The following is a 25,345-nucleotide window of genomic DNA, read 5'->3' as shown; positions in this document are numbered from 1 at the left end:
ATTATTATTATTATTATTATTATTATATAAAATGAAAATATCTCTCAGTCATTTAACGGATGAAAATTATGAATCGGATATATTACTTAATTGGTCATAGATAGACGGGCACCAGAACAACATAATTATATTTTGTGTGTTGTTCTCAGTCCAGATATTTTCAGTGCACCGAGCGATATTGTAATAAAATTATCCGTCTTTGTATTAAAATCTTATTTTTCCCAGATCAGTTTTCATAAGCACCATCATAACGTACACCTGCAGACAAACAACATTCTTAGCTCTCTTTACTTATTGTTAAAAAATAAAAATAGGCTTATGAGATCTCCATGCTGTCTGTGTGTCTGTGAATCCCCTTTATTAACGCTGAATGTCTGCACCAATATATAGAAAAACTAGTATATACACGGATATCATGGTACCTGAACCCGTCTCAACCGTGTACTCCATAAATCCCTTTCATCAGTCTGTGTGTCTGTGTGTCCGTCCTATCGTTGCTAGGCAAAGGCTCGGTAAATTGTATCCTTACTTTCGTTGTTAGGCAATCGGTCGGCAAACACGTTCACCGCGGCAACAAATACACACAATAATAGAAGAATTGTTGGATATTTGTGAGTGTGGTTCTATGTATATGTCTATTGTTGCTAGGTAACAACTCGGTAAAGATGTTCCCGTGGAAAAGTGTTCTTTTCTATGCGGTACGTCTTATCAAAGGAAAGTAGGTGGTTAGATTTTCCCAGAATTTCTTGTTATGAAAAAAGAATACTTCTCAATAAGCTGATAGTTGCTCAAATTTTCAAGAAATTCTCGCCCTTTTGTGGAACAAGGATATTTATTTATGCCTTCACAAACACCAGCTAATCACATTCGGTTCTAACGCATTTTAACGTCTTGTGAACGTAGAAGCCGATATTCTGGAAAGAGATATGTTATATGCTCTACACAATATTATCTGCTTGTTTGTCTTTTTTTTGTTATGTGTCTACATCATCTTGCATCATTTAATCTCCAGGTCACCCCCTTTATACAGTGTCGTTATCAGAGGTCGCTTTCTGGGTTACGAAATATGGCTTGTTTTTCCAATGTTCCGTTTCCTGTTTTATGATATGAGATGACTTGGAACTCCGTTAGCTCCAATTAGTGATAGTGCACGAAAAGAAATATGGATGAAATGACGTCAGACAGACTACAGGACACTTATACACGTACGCTGGCTAAAGGAACAGGTCTTGATCCAAGTGAACACCTTAGAATACATAGGTATAACATAATTGAGATGTACCATAAGTGTCCGTGTCTTTGCCACGTCTTAGGATTTGTGAAACATCGCTTTTTATATCTTTGGAACGACAATAAATTTGCATACTAATTTCAGACTTCCATAGATCAACCGTTCTTAACATTGCAGAAAATTAGTAACTTACAAATACATATGCACGTAAACAATTTGATTGCAGCAGCAACAACAATAATGAATCCAGTCCATTTATTATTGTTCTTGTAAACGTCACTGAATTATTATTGATGGACAATACAATGAAGGACTACAACAAATATAGAAGAGAATTAAAAGTAAATAAAATGGAGAAGTATTTTTTTTTAATTCGCCTAGTGGGGGTGGAGTCCAACTGTGTCCACTCGGCACGGCGGCCACTGATTGGCCTATTGTAGCCTGCCCCGGGTGATTATGATGATGAAGAATTTGGTGGAATGAAGATTGGCAGGGGAAACCGAAGTACTCGGAGAAAACCCGCCCCAGCGCCACTTTCTCCACCACAAATGCCACTTCACCAGAACCGGGATCGAACCCGGGCCGCCGCACTGAGAAGCCAGGGGCTAACCGCTAGAGCTATGGCGAGGCCTTAAATAGAGAAGTATGGTGGAAAGTAAATTTATCTCTGTAACAGGCCGTGGATGTTCATAAGGTTGTGAGACGTCGAGGCTCCCACATATTCTAGAAAACCGTCTAACAGATGGCGGTGAAGTTGTCAACCTTACGCGCTGGCCGTACTTTAGCCCCAGGAAGATTCCTGGTACTCATTTCTGTTAGATCCTGAGTGGACCCCAGGGCCATAGTGCGGCTGGAAGGATTAAGCCGATTGAAAAATCCGATGACCTCATCGGGAATGGAATCCACTGCCTTCGGCTTGTACCATAATGTCTCAATCATCTACGCTACCGGGTGCCGGTTTCCATAAAATTCTATTCGTTTCTTGACTACCTAAACAACTATCAGCTTCTCGAGATGGACACTCTTCATGATCTAAGAGTAGATCTCCTTTTTCTTCGTATTATTCTTCGGCCCTAAATATGGATATAATACGATCCTCCGAAACGTCTATGAACTTTTACCGGCCTACATGACATTGCATTCCCACAAAAGAGTACACCTCGTATGCAAGCTGTGAGAAACTCAATTCAATAGCCTGAAGGTGAGAAGGAACTGTAATACACCCATAGCACGAAGACGTGAAGTTGTTTATCCTTTATTTATTGTTTGCTGATAACTACAAGCATTTCGAGTTTGAGTAACCTTTCTGCATTTTATTAGTGAGCATTTTACATATATATATATATATTGGTCGGAGTCTTTGTTTAAGCAAATTGTTTGTGGAAGTGAAGAGATCTTGAATAAGGCGACGAAGCTGGGTGAAGTTTGAAGTGTATATATCAATACAATGTGAAGACTAAGCTGGAGGTGAGTCTTGTAAATCCCAAAATATGGGAAGGAATGAAATAAGTGAATAATGACCGAAATCAACAAGCAAAATTTTACTCACTACAGAAATAATCAACTTTAATAAAGTACTAAAACATTTATTTCCTTTACTGACAAAATAACTGACATATAAGATTAGATCCCTAACGAGGAAGACTGAGCTGAAACATGTCTGAGGCAGGAGGTTGAAGTTACCAAGTTACTTAGTACACTTTACGCAGGCAGCTGGTACTTCAGCTTCATCCGCATCGCTGCTTCACGTACGCCTTAAAGTGCTTACTATCGTCGTTAAACATGGCCACCAACACCAACTGACGACGAGCATGTTTATGTCTGGACGTGCATTAACAATTACATACGAGTACACTCGTACGGGCGAGATCCATTCGGCCACACTGAATGGAATTAAGAAGCGTCTTCAGACCTGCTTACTGCGTGTATATATTCCACTGAACTCAGCCAGAGATTAATAACTGAAGAGTTGTGTAGAGCTACACAGTGTCGTGATACTATAAGTCGACATTTTTTTCACTCTGAATTCGCAGCGGAAGTAGGTATGGATCCATCTGTGGAGACGTGTTGAAACAGAGGAGCCTACACCGAATTCAGTAGAACGGGGTCAGATCTCATGACCCTCAGAATCTTCAAACAGTGTAATATGGTCATGAGTCCCATGGGTCTAGGAACCAAGGATGACTGTGCTGACGAGAACCAGCAAAAATTTTACTGGACTGGAAACCACGGTGCAACAAACGTAGCGCCTACATAGAAAGACCGAACTCCCACCCCCTCCCTTCGTCGAAGAGGAGGCCCCATTTCGAAACATGTACATGTCTAGGAGAGAATACAAATCTTGGTCATGGATCTCGAGGAGATTGAAGCCAGGAATGACTGTGTTGGCGAGGGTCAGCAGCAATTTAACCGACTCACTATATTCAGCAGCGGGTTCAAAATCTATACGCGCGCGCGCGTGTACGTGTGTTGCGAGGGGGGACGTTTAAAGGCGCTTTTAATATTAAGAAAATATATCGTCGAATCTTGGAATGCTTGATGGATAGAGAATTGGAAAGGATCTGCAATGTCAGAATTTGCTGGAGGAACTGAGAAAAACTATGAGAAACTTTGGTCACGAAAGCCGATATTCTGGCCGAGATCAGAATCAAGTACCTCTTTAATGCAAGGCTAGAGCAAGGTTTGAGCATCACACAGTTGTGACATTGAAGGTCTAGGAGTTGTGACACCGCACAGTCTGGTATATAGTTTTAATGTTCCGAAGGAAAGTACTGCATTTGTTTAAAATAAATCTAAGAACAATTAGAAGAATATTAATTTTACAATCTAAGCCGGAAGGTCGCTGGTCCGGTTCCGGATGCGGTCATCAGATTTTTTTATCAACTGACCTAATCCTTCCAGCCGCACTATGGCTCTGAGGTCGACTCAGCCTCTAACAGAAATGAGTACCAGGATTTTTCTTGGGGGGAAAGGGCGGTCAGACGGCGTGTAAGGCTGACAAATTCACCACCATCTGTCAGCCGATTGTCTAGAAAATGCGAGAATCTCGACGTCTCGCAATCCTATAGGTCTCCACGGCCTCTTACAGGGATAATTTTATCTTTTAAAGAGGTATTTAGTAATAGAAGACTTGACAAAATTACACAATGAGGACCTTCATACATTTAACTTATAGAGTCAAACATTATCATAATGGTCAGGTGAATGAGGATAGATGGGGAAGACATATGGCACCAATAGTAGAGAAGATAAATGTAGCTATATAAATTTTCGGTAGGAAAAACTGGAGGGCAGAGTCGTCTAAGTAGACCTGGACGTTGATGGGAGGACAATATGGAAGTAGATCAGAAAGAAATAATGTGGTAGGTTCTGGACTGGATTCATCTGGCCCAGGATAGGAATCACTGGCAAGTTCCTGTGAACATGTAATAGAGCTTTCCGATTTTGCAACATGTTGGAAATTTCTTGTCACTAAGCAACTATTAGCTTCTGAAGAAGGACTCAGCTTCATGGAGTTAGTAATCAGTACATGTGTGTGCTTATACTTGGCAAAAGAGACCCTCATTTCACTGGATGTTGTGTTTGGCTGCAGCCCAAGATCGTGTCTGTGCAGGTCGCTTTGGGATTTTTCTTTCTCAAAATCTACAGTCTCTACCAGCAAGAAATAATTTGGCCGAATTTGCACGGGGCGTCGGAAAGCAACAAGGTGCTTCCGAAAGCATAATATATCGAGATAAATATAGACCAAAGCGTTTTTTTTTCTGAACAACAGTCACAAACCTCCACATCTTGCGGTAGGAGTCCGAAACGCCTCCAGTTGAAGACATTTAGACTCTCATATGCATCTATTGAATTCAGTTGATAGGTGTGCAATGAAATTTATTTGTTACCATGCTATAAAAATAAAATAAAAAAATACAAGGTGATTATAAATTATTGTCGGGATTTTCGTGGATTATAATTTTCAAACCGAAAGCAAAAAGCAAATATGTTAATGGAATATGAAACTGTAATTCAGTGAGATTTATTACATATATAATAAATACTACAGATCGCTAAACATCTTCAACATGCTCGCCTTTCATGACAAGTAAGGTTTGAAACCCCGACAATAATTTAGAATCACTCTGTATAACTGAAAAGGATGTATTTTTAAGTACAGTGGACTTTGTATATAATGGTAACTAAGACGTGACTAATAAATTATATAAACTGCAAAACATATGCATTAGAATATGTAGAACGCAGGAAAATAGGTATGGAAGAGAAACTCATTCAAAACTTTTAAATTAAAGGCGGTTGCTATGTCAATGTACGGACCTAAAAACGCGGCGCTGAGCAGAGTTGTGCCTGAGGGCGGCTTAAAGCTGCAGAAATAAGATTTCTGCATCTAGACGGAACCTCAACGATTATGAACGATTAGAGAAATAAGATATGCATCCAATTTTGAACTTTTATTTGGAAAAAAAAAAATCTCTGGCATGGGTATATTTTGCAAAGATTTGTGCAGCATAAAACTGCAGGAAATAGAGACAAAGGACGATCCGGAAAAATGGGAGGTTTTGCTCTCAACTGGAAAGGGTCTGGTGCTCATATTGCAGCTGATGATGATCATTTATTTACGCCATTATTTTTCCATGTTTCCTTGTGGGATAAGAACGTGGAATTTAGCATTCAGTCAAGGCAAGTTAATCAGTTCTTGCAGTTGCAGTATCTTCTGTTGGCTCACAGAAAATTATCAGATTTTTTAGTTTAACGAATTACTTTAAAGGACAGATATAAAAATTGATTTATTTATAAATTCTAGTCTAGTTACAGACTCAAATTTCTTGTTTTGTTTTTTGGTGTGGAACTCGGTACTTTTTCNGGTGAGAGATCGATACAATATTTTATTTGAAAGTTTGTTTTCATGGCAGAGGAGCTAGGGGCGTGAAATTTTGTATTGAGATACAAGGCAAATATATCCTTTATTTCTAAGTGAAGAATTACAGACACGACGAGGGCATTTTTCTCGATGTAATATCTTGTACATTTTACGTAGTAAGAATCAGCAGGAATGCTGATGCGGACATGAACACTGTCACAGTAGAGGGCCAGTCAGTCTCGTTTCTTTCCTTGATTGTTAGAAAAATCAAAACCGAAAGAATGGAAGGAATATAGTACCAGATATTAAGACCAAAATATCTTGAACACAATTTGAGGCGCACCCGGTGTTTCAATATAGAGTTCCCCAACTATGAGGCTATAAAAATATTCTTAAACGGCTTGAATGTAAATTTTCAGGAAGATTTTCGGGATACCTCTTTGAAGTAAACCTATCGCTGACTGGACGTCCCTTTGTGGGGAGGGGAGATTCCATGGATAGCAGTTGTACACGTAAAGCGATCACTGAATTTTATATTCAATTTATACTTTTTGCCATTTTCACAATAGTGAAATTAACACTTGAAGAAATGTAGGCATCGGAAATTTCTCCCAAAATTATATATATATATTTTTTCCCCCCCTTAGCGATATTTCCCTTCCTGAATTTGCTTAATGGGTTCACATGTATTATCTTTACGATTACAGAGCCGAGCATAGATTTATGAGTATCAGCAGCAAGTAGAAGCTGTGCTTAAACCTTGTATTGATAATTCATTTTATACAGTTTTCCTCAGTCCATTCCCGCGAATCACGGTTTATACCTCAAATTAGGCCACACACTTTAAAATTCACCATTCTGCTAACCACCGTGACATCTCCCTTACCGTTCTACATGTCATGCAGGAATGCCCAGTTTATGACAAAGAAGAAAAAATATTGCCATCTTCACGGCACGTTGCGCGACATCCTAGGGGATTCTCTCTGCAACGTATGTACCGTCGTGATGTTCCTTCGTGGTGCAGAAGTTTCAAATTTACCTCCAGTTTCAGCTCTTTGACTTTTACCGCCCCCATATGCAGCTAGTCTATACAACAATTAACATAACTCCGTATTTTTTCGTGTTCTCCTCGAGTCCTTTACTAAGCGTTATATTATATTACAGTCTGACATAGATCTGTTCTTAACTAATTTTATACTGTGTTATACAGAATGTCCCAAGAGGAAAGATCAGTATTCTTGCAGGTATTGTATCGATCATTCTAAACAACAGATTGTATATAGTATACGTGTACATGTGTCCTATTCGAACGGTTTCCGACATAAAGCTATTCACTGTTTGTGTCCACTCAGCCTCGTGAGGATAATTGAGGAACTATTTCAACGAAATAGCGGCTCCGGTCTAGAGAACCGAAATTAACGGCCGTGGGGATCCGTTGCGGTGACCTCGCGACATCCTCTATCCGCTAAATTTGGCACTAATTTCTCCGACAAGCGGCGGTTGCTCGGTCGGTATAATTCGTTTGAGGACTAAAACCACGGATTTTGTTTTTTGTTGTTTATCTTTCTTAATACAATACATTCCCGGAAAATTCCACCGTCGTCATCAATGTACTTTGCAATTCGTGTGAGGACATGGCGTGTTGCTCGTCTGTATAGTGTACAGTGTACTGTACAGTGAAATAGCTCTACCTCGGAAACCGTTCTGAATAGGACACATGTACATATACACATTTTTTGCTTACAATGACCGATACTGTGACCTCCGAGAATATTGACGTTTCCTCTTGGAACACTGACTATAAAAGATTTTCTAATTTGTTTTCCATTCGTGTGCATGTAACCATCGATGCTGCCCCCCCCCCACACACACATACACATCAGTTCATTATTCACTGATCATCATGTCGTTTGACTTTACATATTCTAAGCCACTGACTCTAGTAAAATATTAAACTATAAATATAAATATTGCCAGAGTTAAGACTTCTTCTTTTAGTTCCTAATTAAATTTGGTAGGATTGTCGATATAACACGTCACAAGAGCAGCGTGTCGAGCCTGTGTTATTTATGGATCTTATAGTAACAGTTGTATACATCAATCACGCCTGCCAACATTATCTTCTACCCTGAGGTCGCCGTCGGTAAACCCTTTGAGCCCATGCTGCCAGGAAGAGGCAATCTGCTTGTCTTGCTTTCGTCTCTGTCTGTCTGTCTTCGATTTAGGCTTCTCGACATTTTGTCTTGTCACTGCTTCTGTCAGGCTGCTCTTACGCTGTGTAATGTTTCTCTCTTCTGCAACAGATACGACAGGGGTGTACAAATTTCCGTTTCCGTCTTCTCTGAACATTGCTGTACTTAATGCTGCATTATAATTTATAGGCCTATGCGAAAATATGTCGATCCATTTAGCATATCTTACATGTTCTTCTGAATGTATGACGTCCTGTATGCTGCTCACTTTCTTGCCTTACTTTTTTACCTCTGAAGATGGAAACATTGTTTTCCTCCGAAACATTGGTAAACTGTTGTCAGAATATACGAATTTCAGAAGATAATTTTTATAAAGTCTTAATTCATCTGAAATTACTTAATAAAAATATTCATTCACAAACTAATATTGAAAATGTAACAGTAAATAGGTAAAGTTATCCCTGTAAGAGGCTATGGAAGTACATAGGTTTATGAGACGTCGAAGCTTCCATATTTTCTAGACAGTCGGTTCACATATGGCAGTGAGGTTGTCAGCCTTACTCACCGGCAGGGCCCCCCCCCCCGAAGATTCCTGGTACTCTTTCCTCTAAGAGGCTGAGTCTAAATGTTTATTTTCAAGCGCAGTTTTAGTATTGAGGAAATTTTATACACGTACTGCGACTCTAAGGTCTCTCCACGATTTGTGGGTGGAGACTTCAGTGAGCGAATTGCATTATATGGTTCGAAAATTTGTGAGGAAGTGTCTGGGAACTGGAAGTATACACAGTAACCTCTCCAGCTTCTGTAGTCAGTCTCAGAAACACGAATAGGCCTGTACGTACATTGCTGGCTTCTGTTCAAGAACTCATCAATTAATTTGATTAATTTACAGAGTTAGTAGACTGTGACTAATAATAGAGTTCGATTTAAAAATTAACACCATTCTAATAATTTATGATAGCGTTTTAACTTCCAAAATGTTTTGCTCTTTATGACGTCTTTATTTTAGTCCAGAGCTGACAATTTTATTTAAAATTTTTCAGGGACATGAAATTTAAATCGACATTAATCTTTCTCATCGTGATATTAATCTCTTACATGTTAATATACTGTCAAGAACACAAAGAGTTTTTGCACATATAAAACAGAATTATTAAGATTAGGAAAGTATTTTATTTAATATGAGACAGAGCTTTTTCAGAAAAATTAATTATTTTCTTTTGAATAACTCAGTTATATCACAACTTATCGTCGATCTATTCCTATAATAAATATTGGACTACCGATAATAAATACAGAGTGCCCAAGAATGAGTGCGCACATTTTAAACATGTCAGTGGACTTTTCAGAATTTAACGTACGATACTGATCTATCGAGAACAAGTGATTGTGCGCATGAGTCAGTTTCAAGACTTTTGAATACCGGATAGATTTCGTGCGAGCAACAAATGTAGCTCACGTCTAAGTGAAGTGAAATGGAAAAAGGTGGAGGACAAATTTTATGTGGCTGTTTCATTTGGCGAAAACTGTACTCTTCCAGCTCTGTTCATTTTCTCAACAAAAATGTTTAAATTATGTGCATTCTGTTTGGATTCACTGTATATTGGTGATTACATATTCTTCTCATGAGTATCAGGAATCTTCCTGGAGGGGTAAAGGGTGGCCGGCGAGTAAGACTAACAATCTCACCGCCATCTGTGAGCAGATTATCTAGATAAAATGTGGGAGCCTCGATGTCTCACAAACCAATGGGCCTTCACGTCCTGTTACAGGGATAGCTTTTTACATTTTCTTCTCAGAGTGATATATTGCTTGGGATGGGATGCCGTGTAGTCTGATAGAAGTTCACAGACAAGAATCACATTTGCCAACATTCTAGAACCATTTTTGTTGTTTATCTATCATTCAAGTCTGTGTTTTTAAAGACGCTCTTTCAGAAACTGAGATATATAAAAATTATGTCTTGCAATGTTTCTCGCCTCTGTGACGCTGGGTTCAGTCGGGGTGCGAGCGTCTTCCAGTGACGTCACAGACCTCAATAAATCTGTTTGTTTTTTCTCCACATGCCACATTTTCTCTCATTAACTCTTCATCTATCTGCTTCCTCCGTCCTTGTCTCTGCATGTGATATAATCTTCGTTCTCTTTGCGGTACGAGATGAAGTCAATTGGGATGCCTGCAGTTGGCGACAGTGTTTATGTGAACGCGTGCCGCTTATGAAAACATTACGCGTTTTCTCGTTAATTTCTGTTGCCTTTACATCGTAGAACGTCAACAACTAAACACGACACAACTTCATCATGTTTTGCATGTTCTGTGCTGACGGGAACTAATTAACTTCTCAACAGTTCTCTTGATTGAGAGACTGTTACGTGGTGACCTTACATTGTAAACGGTTTCTTTGGCATCGGGTTATATGGCCTAATTTTCTCAAAATTCATAATACTTCTTTATTTTTTCACTGGCTCTACAGCCCCTTTGTCCCCGGCCTCTGATTCTGTTTCATGATTATTTTACAGACGGTAGAACTCGTACAGGTGATCAGCTCGTCGCAAAGCCTCTACCTAAACACAGGATAACATAAATAAACAATAAACACATACGAATACACATGCCAAACATCCATGCTTTGTATGGGATTCTAACCCACCATCCCGGCTTCCGAGCGAGAGAAGACAGTACATACCTTAGACCGCTTGGATTCCGAGACAGGCCATGCTACTTCTACTGAATAAAATAGTCTAAGTACGTTTACACGACGCCCAGTGATTTAAGTTATTGATTTAATTAGGAATGATATGAGAGAAACCTAACAACTTTGCCGCTGTGACTCTATGAACAGGTTAGTAGTCTAAACCGTGTTACTGCTGCTTCTGATGATAACTATTTCTGTATAAAATTGTGTGTGGGTGCAACTTATTTATAAATGACTCTTGAGAACTCATCCTCCCATCCCTGGAGTGACGCGATCTACAGTTTCATAAACCATTCTCAAGTACTTTCTGTTACTTAAGCCTTGGGTCTCCTCGGTTGGTCGATGTCAGAATGGAACTCACTGACAGAACAGTTCTGCATTGCTGATGACTGACAGGTTTTGTCTTCACACAATTTATTTGACGTTGAAACATAATAGAGAAATTTATTTACTTATTTTACATATTTATAATGGTAAAGTTGCCCCTGTGCTAAGCTAATTAAGCACTACACCATGAAGGTGTGCTGAGGAGTGGTCGTATAGATCCACGTATTCTTCACCTCGGCAATAGTGGGAGGTAAGTTGTTAGCTTCACTCCCCGGCGTCTTTATTTCTGGAGAAATAGCCTCTGTATCCACTAGAGAGGAGACTGAGTGGGCCCCAAAACCTGTCTGGACGACGGGGAGAAGAGAAATATCTCGCCCCTACCGAGATCCGAACTCTGGCTCATATACCATCAAGCCCGTAGTCAGTCGCTATACAGACTGATATATAATATTATATAGGCCTATGTTATTTTTATTTACGCGTATTAAATTATTTATTTATTCCTTTATATAGCTAATACGCTTATAGCCTTGCATTGGAACACTGTACATACTAAACAATTTCGCACTCTGTACAGTCGTTTGCTGCCAGAGGGAATAAACTAATTTGTTCTCCACCGGGTTCAGACATTCCCTGAGGCCCATTCGTCATCCTATCTGATCGTACAGTGGCTCTTTCCCCAGGAAGGGGCACAAAATATGGTGATTACCTAATGTATGAATGTATAAGGGGTGGGCCCTCTCGGCCCTTGCACCACGACCTACAGTGTGGTGATTACCTAAGTACGGCAACATTACTAATTTCAGGTATGGAGATATTTAACCCATTACACGCCACAAGCCAATTTTATCTGCTTAGGATACTAGTGTTAAAACTATCATAGCCAAAGATGTCGGATCGATACTAATTATTTAGCATAGCATTTCTCTCAATAGATAGTATTGTGCGTGACATATGGATGTTTAAAGAAAGAACAGGCTTTCATATGATCCAGATCTGTGGCCCTTTCAAGGTTTCTTATAGGAAGAAGGCTGTTGCAAGTTTTTGTGTGTAACTGCGTTTACTCCAAAGCACTCTTGGTGTTTCTATTCTATGACTGTGCTGAGCAGTCAGAGGTTTAAAATTCTTTCTGTATTTGAGGCGTAATTTCGGTTTTATTTTAAAACACTATTTTCTCAGAAGACTTCAAGACTACTTCTTCCGTAATACGAATTGGGCTATTCAAATAATTCATTCTACTTTCTCTTCAGATAATGTCTTCTATTTCCATGATATTAAATAATAATTCCAATGAAATTCTTTCCTAATGTTATAGCCACTTTCTTTGATATTGTTTTACGTATCTTGCCATAGCTTCCGTTTCTAATCCATTTCACATTTCTTTATTTCTTATATTGTCTCTCATCACTGAATACTGAATCTTGCATCGTGATCACAACAAATACGTCACATGCAATTTTGTTTTTCGGAAAAGAGTGATTACGGGACTCCCATGAGGCTCCTCAACAGCCTTATCTCGTGCACATGGTTGAAGATATCCTGTCTTCCATTTTCTGTACAATTTGGCAACAGTGAGCTGTACGGAAGCACCTGTCTGGCGGGGAACACGATGCCCTGACTCTGTGTTCATTCTTCCAGAGACTGAGTTGCTTCACGAGTTGGAAAATATGCCGTGAAGTGCAGCCACGCCCTCAGGCTCACCGATCTGAAAGCCCGCACTGACTTACGTCCCAGAGAACAAGATTCCCATTCTTTACTTGCCAAAATCTTGTCGAATGTTATATTACACACACACACACACACACGTTCCTTTAACTTGTTAAAGACAGATTTTTTTCTAAATAATATATAGATCCTCGGTTCATACCTCACAGGAAACACATTACGTCTCTGCTACAAAGACCAACCGGTTAATGTTGTTTAGGGAAATAATTGCTGTTTATTGTGAGAACCATACGGAACACATAAATACACTGTGTGGGCAGAATGTATATATAAATTCAGATCGTACCTCACAGGAAACACATCACGTCTCCGCTAGAAAGACCAACGGTAAATGTTGTTTAGGGAACTAATCGCTGTTTATTGTGAGAACCACAGGGAACACACGTATAAATAAAATGTGTGGGCACATTGCAGAGTTTTATCGTGTTAAAGCAGGTGATATATATAATAACCACGAAACTTTAAAGGATTAATGCGGGATTAGAGGATCTCACTGCCGTGATTGTTGTGAATATTCTGTTTTCTGAGATATGGTGCCTTGTAATCCGTAGAAGTTCGTCTCTATTTCGAGAAACGTACTGCCTCCATGTTTAATGTCGAAGATATGCAAAGCAAGTAATGAGTAAGTAGCAAACACTCATCTTGTAATATGTTTCAGTGTGTAGCAGTATGTAGTTGAACAGCAGATAAAGTACACAGTAACTAGGAGATGATTTTCAATTTTCCTTTAGAAATAATTAGGCACTATTCATTACAGCCTATTCTGTGGAGAAGTTGGAGGAAGAATTAGATTTTCTTGCTAATTCTCTGACGGTACTAATAAGGGAAAGAGAATTACGGAAACCGAAAGACAAACATCACGGTATAAATATACTTCTATAAACCGGAATATTTTTAAAAACTATAATTTAATATTTAATTGAAATATAAGCGTATGGACATAAGTTTGGTTACTTTTCAAACATAGGAGCAGTATATCGTAGGATAAATTTAAGATTTTCTAAATCGGGTTGCAAAATAAATTAATTAGAAATAAAAAAACGATTCTCTGTTGATGGAGAATTAAGGCTAGGTATGTCTTCTTTATGACGTTTATTTCTTGAACTTCCAAGAAATTATTGAAACGTTTCTCTTTTGGCCAGGACAATACATGAAGAACAAGAACTCAGATCTAGATATACTGCGTATATTAATGCTTTTACGCCTATGAGCAGTTCGATGTTATAAGAACAGGCAGTTTTGTTAGAGCAATGCATGTTATTATTTTGTGAAGGTTTGACACATGTATAGCTATTCGTATATTAAAATTTAATTTTCCTTTTGTTTTCCTCAATTTTAAATCTTACTATTCTTGAAGTTTGTGTTCAACTGGGTTGTGAATTACATGTTGTGGAAGGATACTGATGTTACTCCGAAACGTCGGCCCCCCAACATGAATATATGGCATCGCAACCCATGAGGGCATAGTTTTAAATATTACTACTTAAATATTTCAAAATTATGTTCTCCTAGGTAGAGTGTGCTCGTATTTATGTGAGGATGCTTTCCTGAAGACTTGGCATGATTCAGAACTCTCATAATTTAATGTAAGTTTTGAAACAACGTATGTGATTCTTGTTGAATCTTTCAGGGTTCACATTTTTTTAATCTTTATTGATATTACTTTTATCGTACTATTTCAAATTGGCATAATATGTGACCGCACTACCTTCAAAGAACTCGCATATAGAAAACTTATTTACATCTTAGCCACAATACTAAGATATTGTTCCTTTCCTTTATTTCCTATCTCTCTTGCTCTACAGCCCTTCGCATCTTGGCCGCTTTTTCAGTTTCTTAATCCAATACACAAATGGTAGGACTCCTAGGACGAGGGATCAGCCGTCTTACGGCCGTTACCTGCACACATAACAATACAAACACAAAACAAACGCACAGAGACATCCATGCCTAGTGTTGGATTCGAACCCACGATCCCAGCGTTCGAGCGGGCGAAGACGGTTCACGCTTTAGACCACGCGGCCACTGTGATCGACGAGGCATTTTTAAGCCTATAAATGATTGTAACATAATTAATTATAGCACTAATAGGGCTTACACATTGCCTGTTCCGCTGTTGTTGAAAATTGTCTGATGAACGGTCTCACCGTAATGATATTGAAAGTTGTATGTCTGCTTGCATCCCTAACTAACTAATTAGGTAGACCAATTAAGTAACTGGCCGGTCACGTTAGCCGAGCGGTCTAAGGCATGTACCGTCTTCGCTCGCTTGGAAACTGGGATCGTGGGTTCGAATCCCACTCAGGGCATGGATGTTTAGTTTGTGTGTGTGTGTGTGTGCGTTTTTCTGTGTTTGTGTACAGGTAGAGGCCTTGCGACGAGCTGATCACCCGCCCAAGGAGTCCTACCGAAAGTGTAAGATCTAGAAAAACCGAGGTGAACGGAGAAGTCCATGGAGGTAGGCCTAGGCCCACTGGGGCTGTAGTGCCAAGGAGAAAAAAAGGATGAAATTGAGTGAACGGAGAAGTTCATGGAGGTAGGCCCAGGCCCACTGGGGCTGTAGTGCCAAGAAAAAAAGAAGGAAGTAACTGACAGCAATGAGCGAAGTCTTTTTGAGAATCCCATAGTTACTTATCTGGTTAGGAATTATTAGGATAACAAAACAATGAATCAAACAATATGTTCAGGGCATTCTTTTACGAGAAGCTTCGTGATTTGTACAGTTTTCCTGTTACTGATGGGATGCCACGCTGAGCTGGAACTGTAGCTAACACGGAGGTTTAAAATAATGCTAAAAGGATTCTGATAGCGAAACTTCTTTGAAATTTCGAGTTGGAAAATATAAATATATTGTCCCATGTATGAGTGCATGCAGACGGGGTTTGGATTGGTAACTGGAATTATTGGACAGTTATACTCGTATCTGCAAGTACTTACAGCGCCATCACTAATCTCTGCACTTTACAGATCGCTAGATTACACGAAAAGTCTTCTCCGTCTGCTGTCACAAGTCGTTTCCTGGTAATTCATCTCAACAACGGAGATTCTTCAGCTTCTGTGCTCAAGTTGTTGCCGGCTTGCTTAATATTCCACAACTGACAACTTACTCCAATTGTCCTGCTCATAACTTCTCAGCACGGACCACGTAGAAAACATCGTTTCTTTATTGTAGTTCAATTTCTGCTATTCAATCTTTGCTTATTAAAAATATGTTGGCTAGTAGCGGATGTTGTTTTGTTGTCTGTTTCCCGGTCGCTTCCTAGCAATGGGCCTCTATATGCCACAATACGATAAGATAAAATTATGATGGATCTTAAGTAAATTCTGAGGATGAAATTCCTTACTATTTTGCCCAGTCCGTGTTTCGATATTTATGGTGATAAAATTCAGGATGAAGTAAGAATTACATAGTTGATTTTTTAAAATGAATAGTAGGGAAATTGGATACAAGCATGGAAGGTGGATGGAACTTTCTTACGGTCGTGTTAAAAGGATAACTTGGTACTTTCCGTCAGGAACCTTTGGGTTCTTCAGCATTTCCTTAGTTGTTTTAGTTCTGCCTCAATAGTCTCTTGGGTCTACTTCGCTTTAGATATCTCCTTTATGTTTTTTATTTAATTTCACCCGTCTAAACTTGTAGGCTACTCCAAAATACTTATTGTTGATATCCCCGTGTCGCTCCACTGAAGCGCGTTTAAATTATTGGAATTCTAGTACGAAGTTGCACAGATAAGAGTCACATGAAAATTAAACTTTAATTTCTTGGAAAGATAAGATGGGATTAGTATACATCATAAATTTTACTTAAGTTACAATTAGGAATAAATATAATTCATTCTCCATGATGTTTACGAAATAATTTCGACAGCTGTAGGAATGTGTGTTGGATACACACTTTGATCTGAGAGTACAAAATATTATTTTCTTTAGAAATATACGTGAACGGATTTTATAATCCGTATTTTTGCCTCACATAATTAATGGTAATATTTGTTGGTTTAAAGACCGCCTCTGTGGTTTAGTGGTCAGCGTTCCTGGCTGCATATCCAGAGGTTCGGGTTCGATTCCCGGCGCTACCACATTTTTTCTGAGAAGTAGTGGGTCTGGAACGGGGTCCACTCAGCCTCGTGATGATAATTGAGGAGCTATTTCAAGGAAATAGCAGCTCCGGTCTAGAAAACTGAAATTAACGGCCGTGGGGATTCGTTGCGCTGACCACGCGACACCCTCTATCTGCAAAAGTTGGCACTAAACTTCGACGAAAAGCGGCGGTCGCTCGGTCTGTATGGTTCGCTTGCGGACTGAAATCACGGAGTTTTTTTGTACAAGCCTAAACCCCATTAGCTTGAATAGCTCAGTCGGTAAAATGACTAGGTAGGCTACCGATTTATGTCCCTTACCGTGATGTTTGAGATTGCCATGAAGGCGTCAAGATTTCAGTCTTCTGGGGTAGGGTAGGTAACTACGTTTCGTATAAATATGCTGCCTCCATTTTCAGGGTAATAGTGAGGTTCTCACGCCGGTATCAAATTTACCGTCTTCTGGAGTGTGACACAACGTAATTTAATAGATAAGTACCAACGTTTCAGATAAATTTACCGCATTTGTCTTTACGCACGCAGAAGATTGAGGCTGTACCCTGGTATCCGTCTATAAAATTACTCGGCGCCACATTCCCGAAAATTATCATATTTTTTTTTATTATATTTTCATCGGAGTTCGCCGCCGGACCTTATGATATAAATAAACCCCTTTCACATTTCCACGCCCTATTTCTTAAAATCATTTCTAATATTATTCTTTCGTCTAATGCTACGTTCTCCGTGTGTTTCCTAAGTTGTTTCCAACTAAAATCTTGTACTTAAAAGTTTTCCTGCTTTACGTAACAATCTCGTCCTCTTTGATTCAATGGCCATCATAATATTTGACGAAGAGTGAAATTTATGAAGCTCCGCGCTATGAAAGAATAACACATTATCACGTGTATCAGCGACTCTAGAATGTGATTTGGAATGGATATTGGATTTATTGACCACTCTAATAAACAACTCGTAATTACACTTGATTGCAACGCCATCGCTGATATCTATACTTTACAAGTCTTTTCCAGCCCACATAACATTTACTAGTAGTTGCCTGGTAACGGTTTATAACAATGTCTATCCCTGCGTTTTCGGGCTCAAGTCCTCTCCGAACTGCCGCTCCATTTCAACTGAGCTCTCTTGTTAGAGTCAGAGTCAGAGTCACTTTACTACTGGCGGTTTACCTCCAATCAGTTCATCTTGGCACCAAGCCCCTTGAGAGTCGCGACCAACGTTGTTTATTTTCATCTGAACACTTGTGGTCGTAGTCCTAATGTAACATCCTCTACGACGAGAGGATATATCTGTCGTTTATAATTGCTGCTGGCATTCGCCAGCGCAGTCATTCTTGGGTCCGGGTCCCGCGGAACTCATGACCATATTTTACTGATGCTCTCTTGCAACTACCTAAGTCTCCTTATAACCTCTTTGCACGGATCGAGCAGAAAACACCATTTACAATACTACTTCTATTGATACATGCCTATCGCTGCCGCAGGAACTTTTTTACTGAGCCGTTGCCTATAAAGGGCTCTACACGTTGCAATATCATTTGACGCTCTCTAGCTACTTAAAGCTTTGTGAACTAACCCATCAGAAAGTGTTCAGATCACCTTAAGAACTCGCTTTCCGCTCAGTGTCCATGAAGATTAGAACCTGAATATTCCTGTTGACATTTGCAGTATCCTCTTGGACTGTGAATTCTAAACTAGCATTCGCAATTCTCGCTGTTATCTTGCGTAACTCGGTCCGTGTTTTAAAATTCACACTTCAGAACAGCTGCATACAGCACCAAAGAAAAGCCAGCACATCAACAGCATATACTCGTACACCAGACCCACAACACGTGCATACAACAAAATATTCACGGCATTATACTGTAGCATGTAGACCCGTAGCCAAGTAATGACTCTGTAAACAACACCCGTTGCTAGGCAACAGATTCATAACGCGCACCAATAGACTAAGAGGGAAGATGTGTTCTCACGCGGCCCTTGTGATAGCTGCGTGGTGCAACAATAGAAGAATTGTTGGAAGCGGTGTTTTCTATGCGGTCAAGTCTAGAATTTAGTTTGTTTCGAGACAGTTACCACCCAGTAAGGAAGTGAACACGAAAGTTGAGGGATCTCCGACTTTGGAAGCCGTTACCAGGCAACGATTGGTGACGACACAGCAGACTGGGAAGACTTAGTACGTGCTGTAGCGAACTAACGAATGTGCAATAGCACTATAGTTACTTGTAGTTGCGGTCTGTAATTGTTCAATAAATCCAATTACCAATCCAAACCCCTTCCATAATCACACTGTATCAAGTGACATTATTTTAAAAATAATTTAAAATATTTCATAATATATTTACACTTTTAAAAGCATAACAAATGAGTAGCAGTTTACCCTACACCTGTACACCTGATGATGGCAGCCAGATGGGTATCAAAACATGTAATTTTCGAATAATAGGAGATCTTTGCTTTCGAAGTTTGAATTTGAATAGACTGACGCAACAACCAATCTTCATCAGTGGCACTCAAGTTCCATACGCCAACACAGCAAAATATCCTGGACTAACTCTAGACGCCAAGTTACGGTGGAAAGAGCATATCAAGAAAAAAACGTGATGAGCTCAACAATAAGTTCAGAAAAATGTGTTGGTTGCTTGGACGCAATTCTGAGCTATCAATCCACAATACACTTACAGTATACAAACAAACTCTACGTCCAGTTTGCAGTTACGGTATCCAGCTCTGGGGCTGCGCCAGTGAATTCAATATTCAAGTGATTCAGCGCTATCAGAACAAAGTGCTAAGTGTATTGTCAGCGCACCAGGTACGTTCGTGACAGTGACCTTCATCGTGACCTTGGGATCGAGACGGTTACAGATATCATCGCTAAGTCCGCCACCTCTCATGAAAAGAAGACTCCAAAACCATGTCAACATTGAAGCGTCCAGACTTCTCAACGTGAACAATATCATTAGACGACTGAAACGGAAGAAACCGTTCGCACTAATTAAATGTTAAAGTACTAAGCAATTCAGTGGAAGTGACTTTGTTTTAATTTACGTAGTATATTAGGTTTAGAAAAAATTAATCATTAGTTATCCAACTAGTTTTAATTGTAATTAAGTTCTGGGTTACCCAGTCTTTAATTAATAAATAAAAAATACATTGACGAAGTTACTCAAGGACGATGAAAAGTGCGAGTGGTAATTTAGACTTCAAAATAACTACCTAACGCGTAGCCATAGCCAGCCTACAACAGATTGTGTCAGAGTTGAGAGGAATACTGTAGAAGTCGATCGGTTCACAGGCTGTCCTTGACACTGGGTCTCGGTTTTACAGCTTGGGGTCATTAGACTTGTTGTGGTGAACTTCGTCACATGTATTTCGGGCTGCAGCACCCCACCCCCTCTGAACAGGGTCAACACGTGTTAACAATTAGCGATTCCAGAGGTTCAGGATAGGAAATGATCGTTACGTGGTTCAGAATCCGTCAATACTGTGTAGCTGATGGCTGGGATATTCACATTTCGGGATTAAACTTTTTCATTTTAGTCCTTTACAGGAATGGATCTCAAAATTGTTGTGTTTAATAACGTCCGAAATAAGTGTCAAATGCCTGGGCCCGGTGGAAGAAACTTAGAAGATACATAATTTGTAATGATAAATGAATAGTGATGAACTTTATAACTCTCATATCTACAAGAATATTCTGAACATAATCAGAAAGGATTAACATCCACAGATAACATATATGAGTGGAAATATTGAAAATGATGGATTATGGTACCCCTGATAAACACTTTTGGTGCCCCTTAAGTATCGAAACAGAAATCTGAAGCAGACTGCTTTAAAGAAAAGTGTTAACATTAAGTGCAACCAGCTTTAACATCCTTGAGTCCTGTATCTTCCCAGATTCATTTCAGGATGCTTCCTGTTCTACAGTTTATTTACAAACTCGAAATATTTTAGATATTTTGTCGGGAAATATTTATCAAGATTTTACAAATATTATAATATTTTGACAATTATGATCATTCAGTTTTACTATGTTATGTTTCTCAGAATGTCCCGTGTCGACCCATCCTAAGGGGTGCATCCCACATTTTGGAAAACTCTGTCCTAAGCAGCAACAAACCCATTGATTTTTATAACTGAGACACAACTTCACTTCCGTGAAGGAGGATCTCCAAATTTGAATATGTTTGGATTTATGACTTAAATTTTTAATAAAATACTAATTTTTAGACGAATTTCTAATGAAATACTAAAAATGATTTTAAACTTTAAAATAATTCAGTTTTAATTCCTCGATAACTTGAAGATGCAAGTCAGTAACTTGTTTACATTTTATCAGAATCAGCAGGCAATTTCGCCCATTCCTATTTGACCAAGACTGTGTTCCCATTTTGTACTGAGGTAATTTAAAATAGGATCTATTAAATCTGTTTTGTCCCGACAATTGTCAAAGAGGGATCCCTCTCTCTTCTGGGAACGACTACCAAAGGATAAACACTCGAGCGTAAGGGGAGCAGCTCTGAAATTAAAATCCACCTCTACCTTTACACATCTTTGTAAATCAGTTTTCTCGGAATTGGGTGCTGTGAAGTTGAAGTGCACCTCCGCTTTGACAGATGCATGTCAGCCGAGCAGATCAAAATTCAGACTTCGGACAACCCTTGAAATCACATACTGATAGAATTTGCACTAATAACGTAAGTAAGAAAATCAGTATACAAAGACACTGCACATACTCTGTTATTCTGCTTGCTCCTCGCATCAAGTTGCTTTCTTGCTTGGTTCATTCGTCGACCCTGAAGATGGAGACGACATCTTCCTCCGGAACGTCGGTTGGTTTTCATCGGACTACACGGCGTTATGTTGCAGAAGCTGGAACCATTCACAAACACCGCTGTGAGAAATTCAAGTCCTACACTTTTAAGCCTAACTGTGGGATACATATGTAATTTTAGGTTAATTTAGAGCAGCTAAAGGTAAGGTTGTTCATGGAGGTAGGCCTAGGCCCACTGGGGCTGTAGTGTCAAAAAAAAAAAGGTAAGTTTTCCCCTGTGCTTAACTAATTAAGCACTACACCATGAAGACTTATGGGGTAGTGGATGTATAGATCAACACTTTCTTGACCTCGCACTAGCTAAGGGTGAGTAGTCAGATTCAAGCCTCGACCGCTTTACCCCTGGGGTAAGAGTACCCATTACCCATTGGATAGAAGATTGGGTGGACCCCAGAGCCGGTCAGGACGACTTGGAGAAGAGAAAATTCTTGACCCTATCGGGATTCGAATTCTGAAATTTAAAGCAGTGGTTACCAAAATTTTCTGGTCAGCGCCCCTTTGGTTCCGTCAACTTATCCACAGTGCACCCTGCCTTACTCTATAAAAAGCGTTTTTCGGAATAGCGGTTTACACAACTCACTAAGGAAGATAATACAATAAAATAAGGCACTTCACTGATAGTGCGTTCTCAATGCGATGGATGGGCTTGATGAAGGGTTACCAGTTTCCCAAGTCTGGTTTAAAGTCACTTCAATTTTTATTTATCAAAAGAAAAACGCACGGAAGGGCTTACCCCCAGAGCCCCTTTGTCTCCCAGAGCCCCCTCTAGGTAATCCAATAAGTGAAAAAATAGCGCTCATAGGGGTCTAACTCCAGAGGCCCCCTAGGTAATCCCATAAGCGAAAAAAGAAAAACGCACGGAAGGGCTTACGGCCACAGCCCCCCCCCTCCCTGTGTATTCCCATCGCCCCCTAGGGGGCGGTACAGCCCACTTTGGGAACCTTTGATTTAGAGTATCTCACCACGAAGTAAATGAAAACCTTTATTGTGTTGTGGCTGAGATTGGTCACCTCTACGAGCTCAAGTTGGAAATGTACAGCTCGGGAAATTGAGAGCGCCAGGGCGACCTGGGCCGCTCTTCAGTTGGATCGTTTCGTCAGTATAGGGATGCGTTATAATTGCTTCAAGTACTGAAATAGATTGGCAGCAAGAATGAACTGTAACAAATCTTAGCCGACACTTGGAAGGCGGGACCGAGTTCTAAGCCAGGCGTCACTATCTGAGACATCCGCCACGGGCAACTGACAAGAGGGTCGGCAGGATACAGGAGTGACAGAGGAATGAACATCCATCCCTCACTTTGGGGTGCGGTAACGCTGTGGGAATGTGAGGGGTTGGAAAGTAATAAGTTCACCGGGTTCTGGCTATCAGCTGAAGTCTCTTCAGACACACTCAATTATTTCACGTAAACATACAGACTTCAAGCATCGAACTACTCTTAAAGGGACTTAAGTTATCCAAATTTAGATTCGTACACAAACCTTGAGGGAAAGGAATTCATGTGTAAAATATTGTAATAATTTTAGATGTCATTACAAAGTTTATATATGTGTAAAACTCGGTCTCTTATATTAATGAAGGAACATTGTCTAAGGGTGCTTGAAAACAGGGTCCTGAGAAAAATATTTGACCGAAGAGGGATATAATAATCAGTGGCTGGAGAAAACTTCATAACGAGGAGCTTCACAACTTGTAATCTTCACCAATTCGCCAAGTACATTAAGAATCTTACAGACTGGATGACCGAGGGGTCGGGCTTCGAGTCCCGGTAAGGTGAAGAATTTTCTCATCCTTACGTCATCCACGCCAGGTCTGGGACCTGCCAAGCTTCCTATCCACAGGGTACAGGGAGTTATTTCGCTGAGGGTAAAGCGGCCGAGGCCTGAAGCTTGCCACTCTCCACCAACTAGTGCCGAGGTCAGGAAAACCTGGATCTATATATCCACTCCCCCATACGTATTCATGGAGTAGTGCTTAATTAGTTAAGTACAGACACAACTTTACCATTAACCTTTTGACTTACCTTCATCAAAATAGAAACACAGTAATTTCTGTACAAAATAAACATCTATTTTTAAGTGTGACATTTTATATGACAGACTCCCAAAGAGGTCATAAATCAAAGAAAATGAAAATAAATTCGAATAATACGCCTATTAACAGCCCACAAAGGAAAAATCCGAAATATCTGTCACAAAATCCTAAACGTGAGTTCGTTTAAGATATTTCTTACACGACAATTTTAGCAAATTATAAAATTAGAAACCCTGATTCCAGTTCTGGTCTTTTGGCTCTCTCGTGAGAAGTACAGCAGTAAACATCATGGCAGTGGTTGGAGTCTCAGTTAGAGAGGGTGAGTGACGCACTGTAAATTAAAGCCCGGTTTTAACCCATATACACTCTACAATCCTTATCTCAGTGGAGTCAACCATATCAAGTGTTCATTCTGCTGGCATCTTCCACGTCAAGAAACACAGAGAAAGTGCCTTTGTGCCCGTGATTTTCTTTTAAGGCAGCGATTTTTCACGCTTCCGCAATAATTTTCTTCAGGTAAGGGGTACTTAAAAATATGGGAATGACAGACACTTCTAAGTCGTGGGGCAACTTGTAACTCAAGACTGCCTTGGGATAAATTATTACGGTTGGTGTCCCCACTTGGACTTCCTGGCATGTGTTGGCCACTGTTTAGTCTGTCGAAACTTCATTTCAAAATAGTAGCCGGTAGAAGGCTGTCCTTCTCTGTTTCTTGCGTTGGAGTGCTTCTAATTAAGTCTATGGAGCTGAGCCCTTGTTGAGAAGCTGCCAGTCTCTCAGCTACTAACAATTTTCTGAACATTTTGTGGAATAAAAAAGCATATTACCGTGTTCACCAGAACCATCCACTGGTCTCAATCCTGAGCCTGTTCCAGCCAGTCCTTACCACCCCATCCTCTATCTCTAAAACCCATTTTAATAGACATCCACCCATCTACATCTTCGTCTTTTTAGTGGCCTCTTTCCTTCTGGCGTTACCACCAAAATCCTACATGAATTCTTTTTCACCTTAGCCATCCTAAACTCTGAGATTGGAGATAATACTGTCTTCGCAAACTTTGGTCCATTTTCACCGGAATGTATGCCATGACATCTCCACAAATATTGTCACATATTAGGGGAGTGCATGAATTATAAAACGGGTTTTGTATTTGATGATGAAATTTATTGGACCTGTATACAATTTGTTACATTTCACAAATCACTATCATCGACTGAACACTCTCGACTTCTGACTTCACTACACTAATCAAGTACTCTGGTACTATTCTAACTTCCAAATGAACTGCGAGTCTTATGTTACGACCGACGGTCAGTCGGTCAGTCTCCCTTGGATTAAAGCAC

At 39.8% G+C, this 25,345-nt stretch overlaps 1 protein-coding gene across 3 annotated transcripts in view; it reads left to right on the top strand.

The window, feature by feature from the left end:
• The window catches only part of LOC111865793 (paired box protein Pax-1), a 68,849-nt gene that overhangs the window by 26,246 nt on the left and 17,258 nt on the right, over positions 1-25,345 (top strand). The window contains exons 2-3 of one of the 3 annotated variants that reach the window (XM_033751964.1): positions 16,002-16,055; positions 24,245-24,320. The exons of 1 other annotated variant lie outside the window; for it this stretch is intronic. In XM_033751964.1, the coding sequence (XP_033607855.1) occupies positions 24,290-24,320 (31 nt within the window). In that variant the 5' untranslated portion in view covers positions 16,002-16,055; positions 24,245-24,289. The remainder of the gene's footprint in view (positions 1-16,001; positions 16,056-24,244; positions 24,321-25,345) is intronic. One more of the 3 variants, XM_023854084.2, reaches the window with a different exon arrangement.

The sequence above is a fragment of the Cryptotermes secundus genome, unplaced genomic scaffold (assembly GCF_002891405.2).
Source record: "Cryptotermes secundus unplaced genomic scaffold, Csec_1.0 scaffold683, whole genome shotgun sequence".
NCBI classification, from domain to species: Eukaryota; Metazoa; Arthropoda; class Insecta; order Blattodea; family Kalotermitidae; genus Cryptotermes; species Cryptotermes secundus.
The sequence above is the reverse complement of the archived record's forward strand: the minus strand, read 5'-3'. Positions and strand labels throughout refer to the sequence as shown.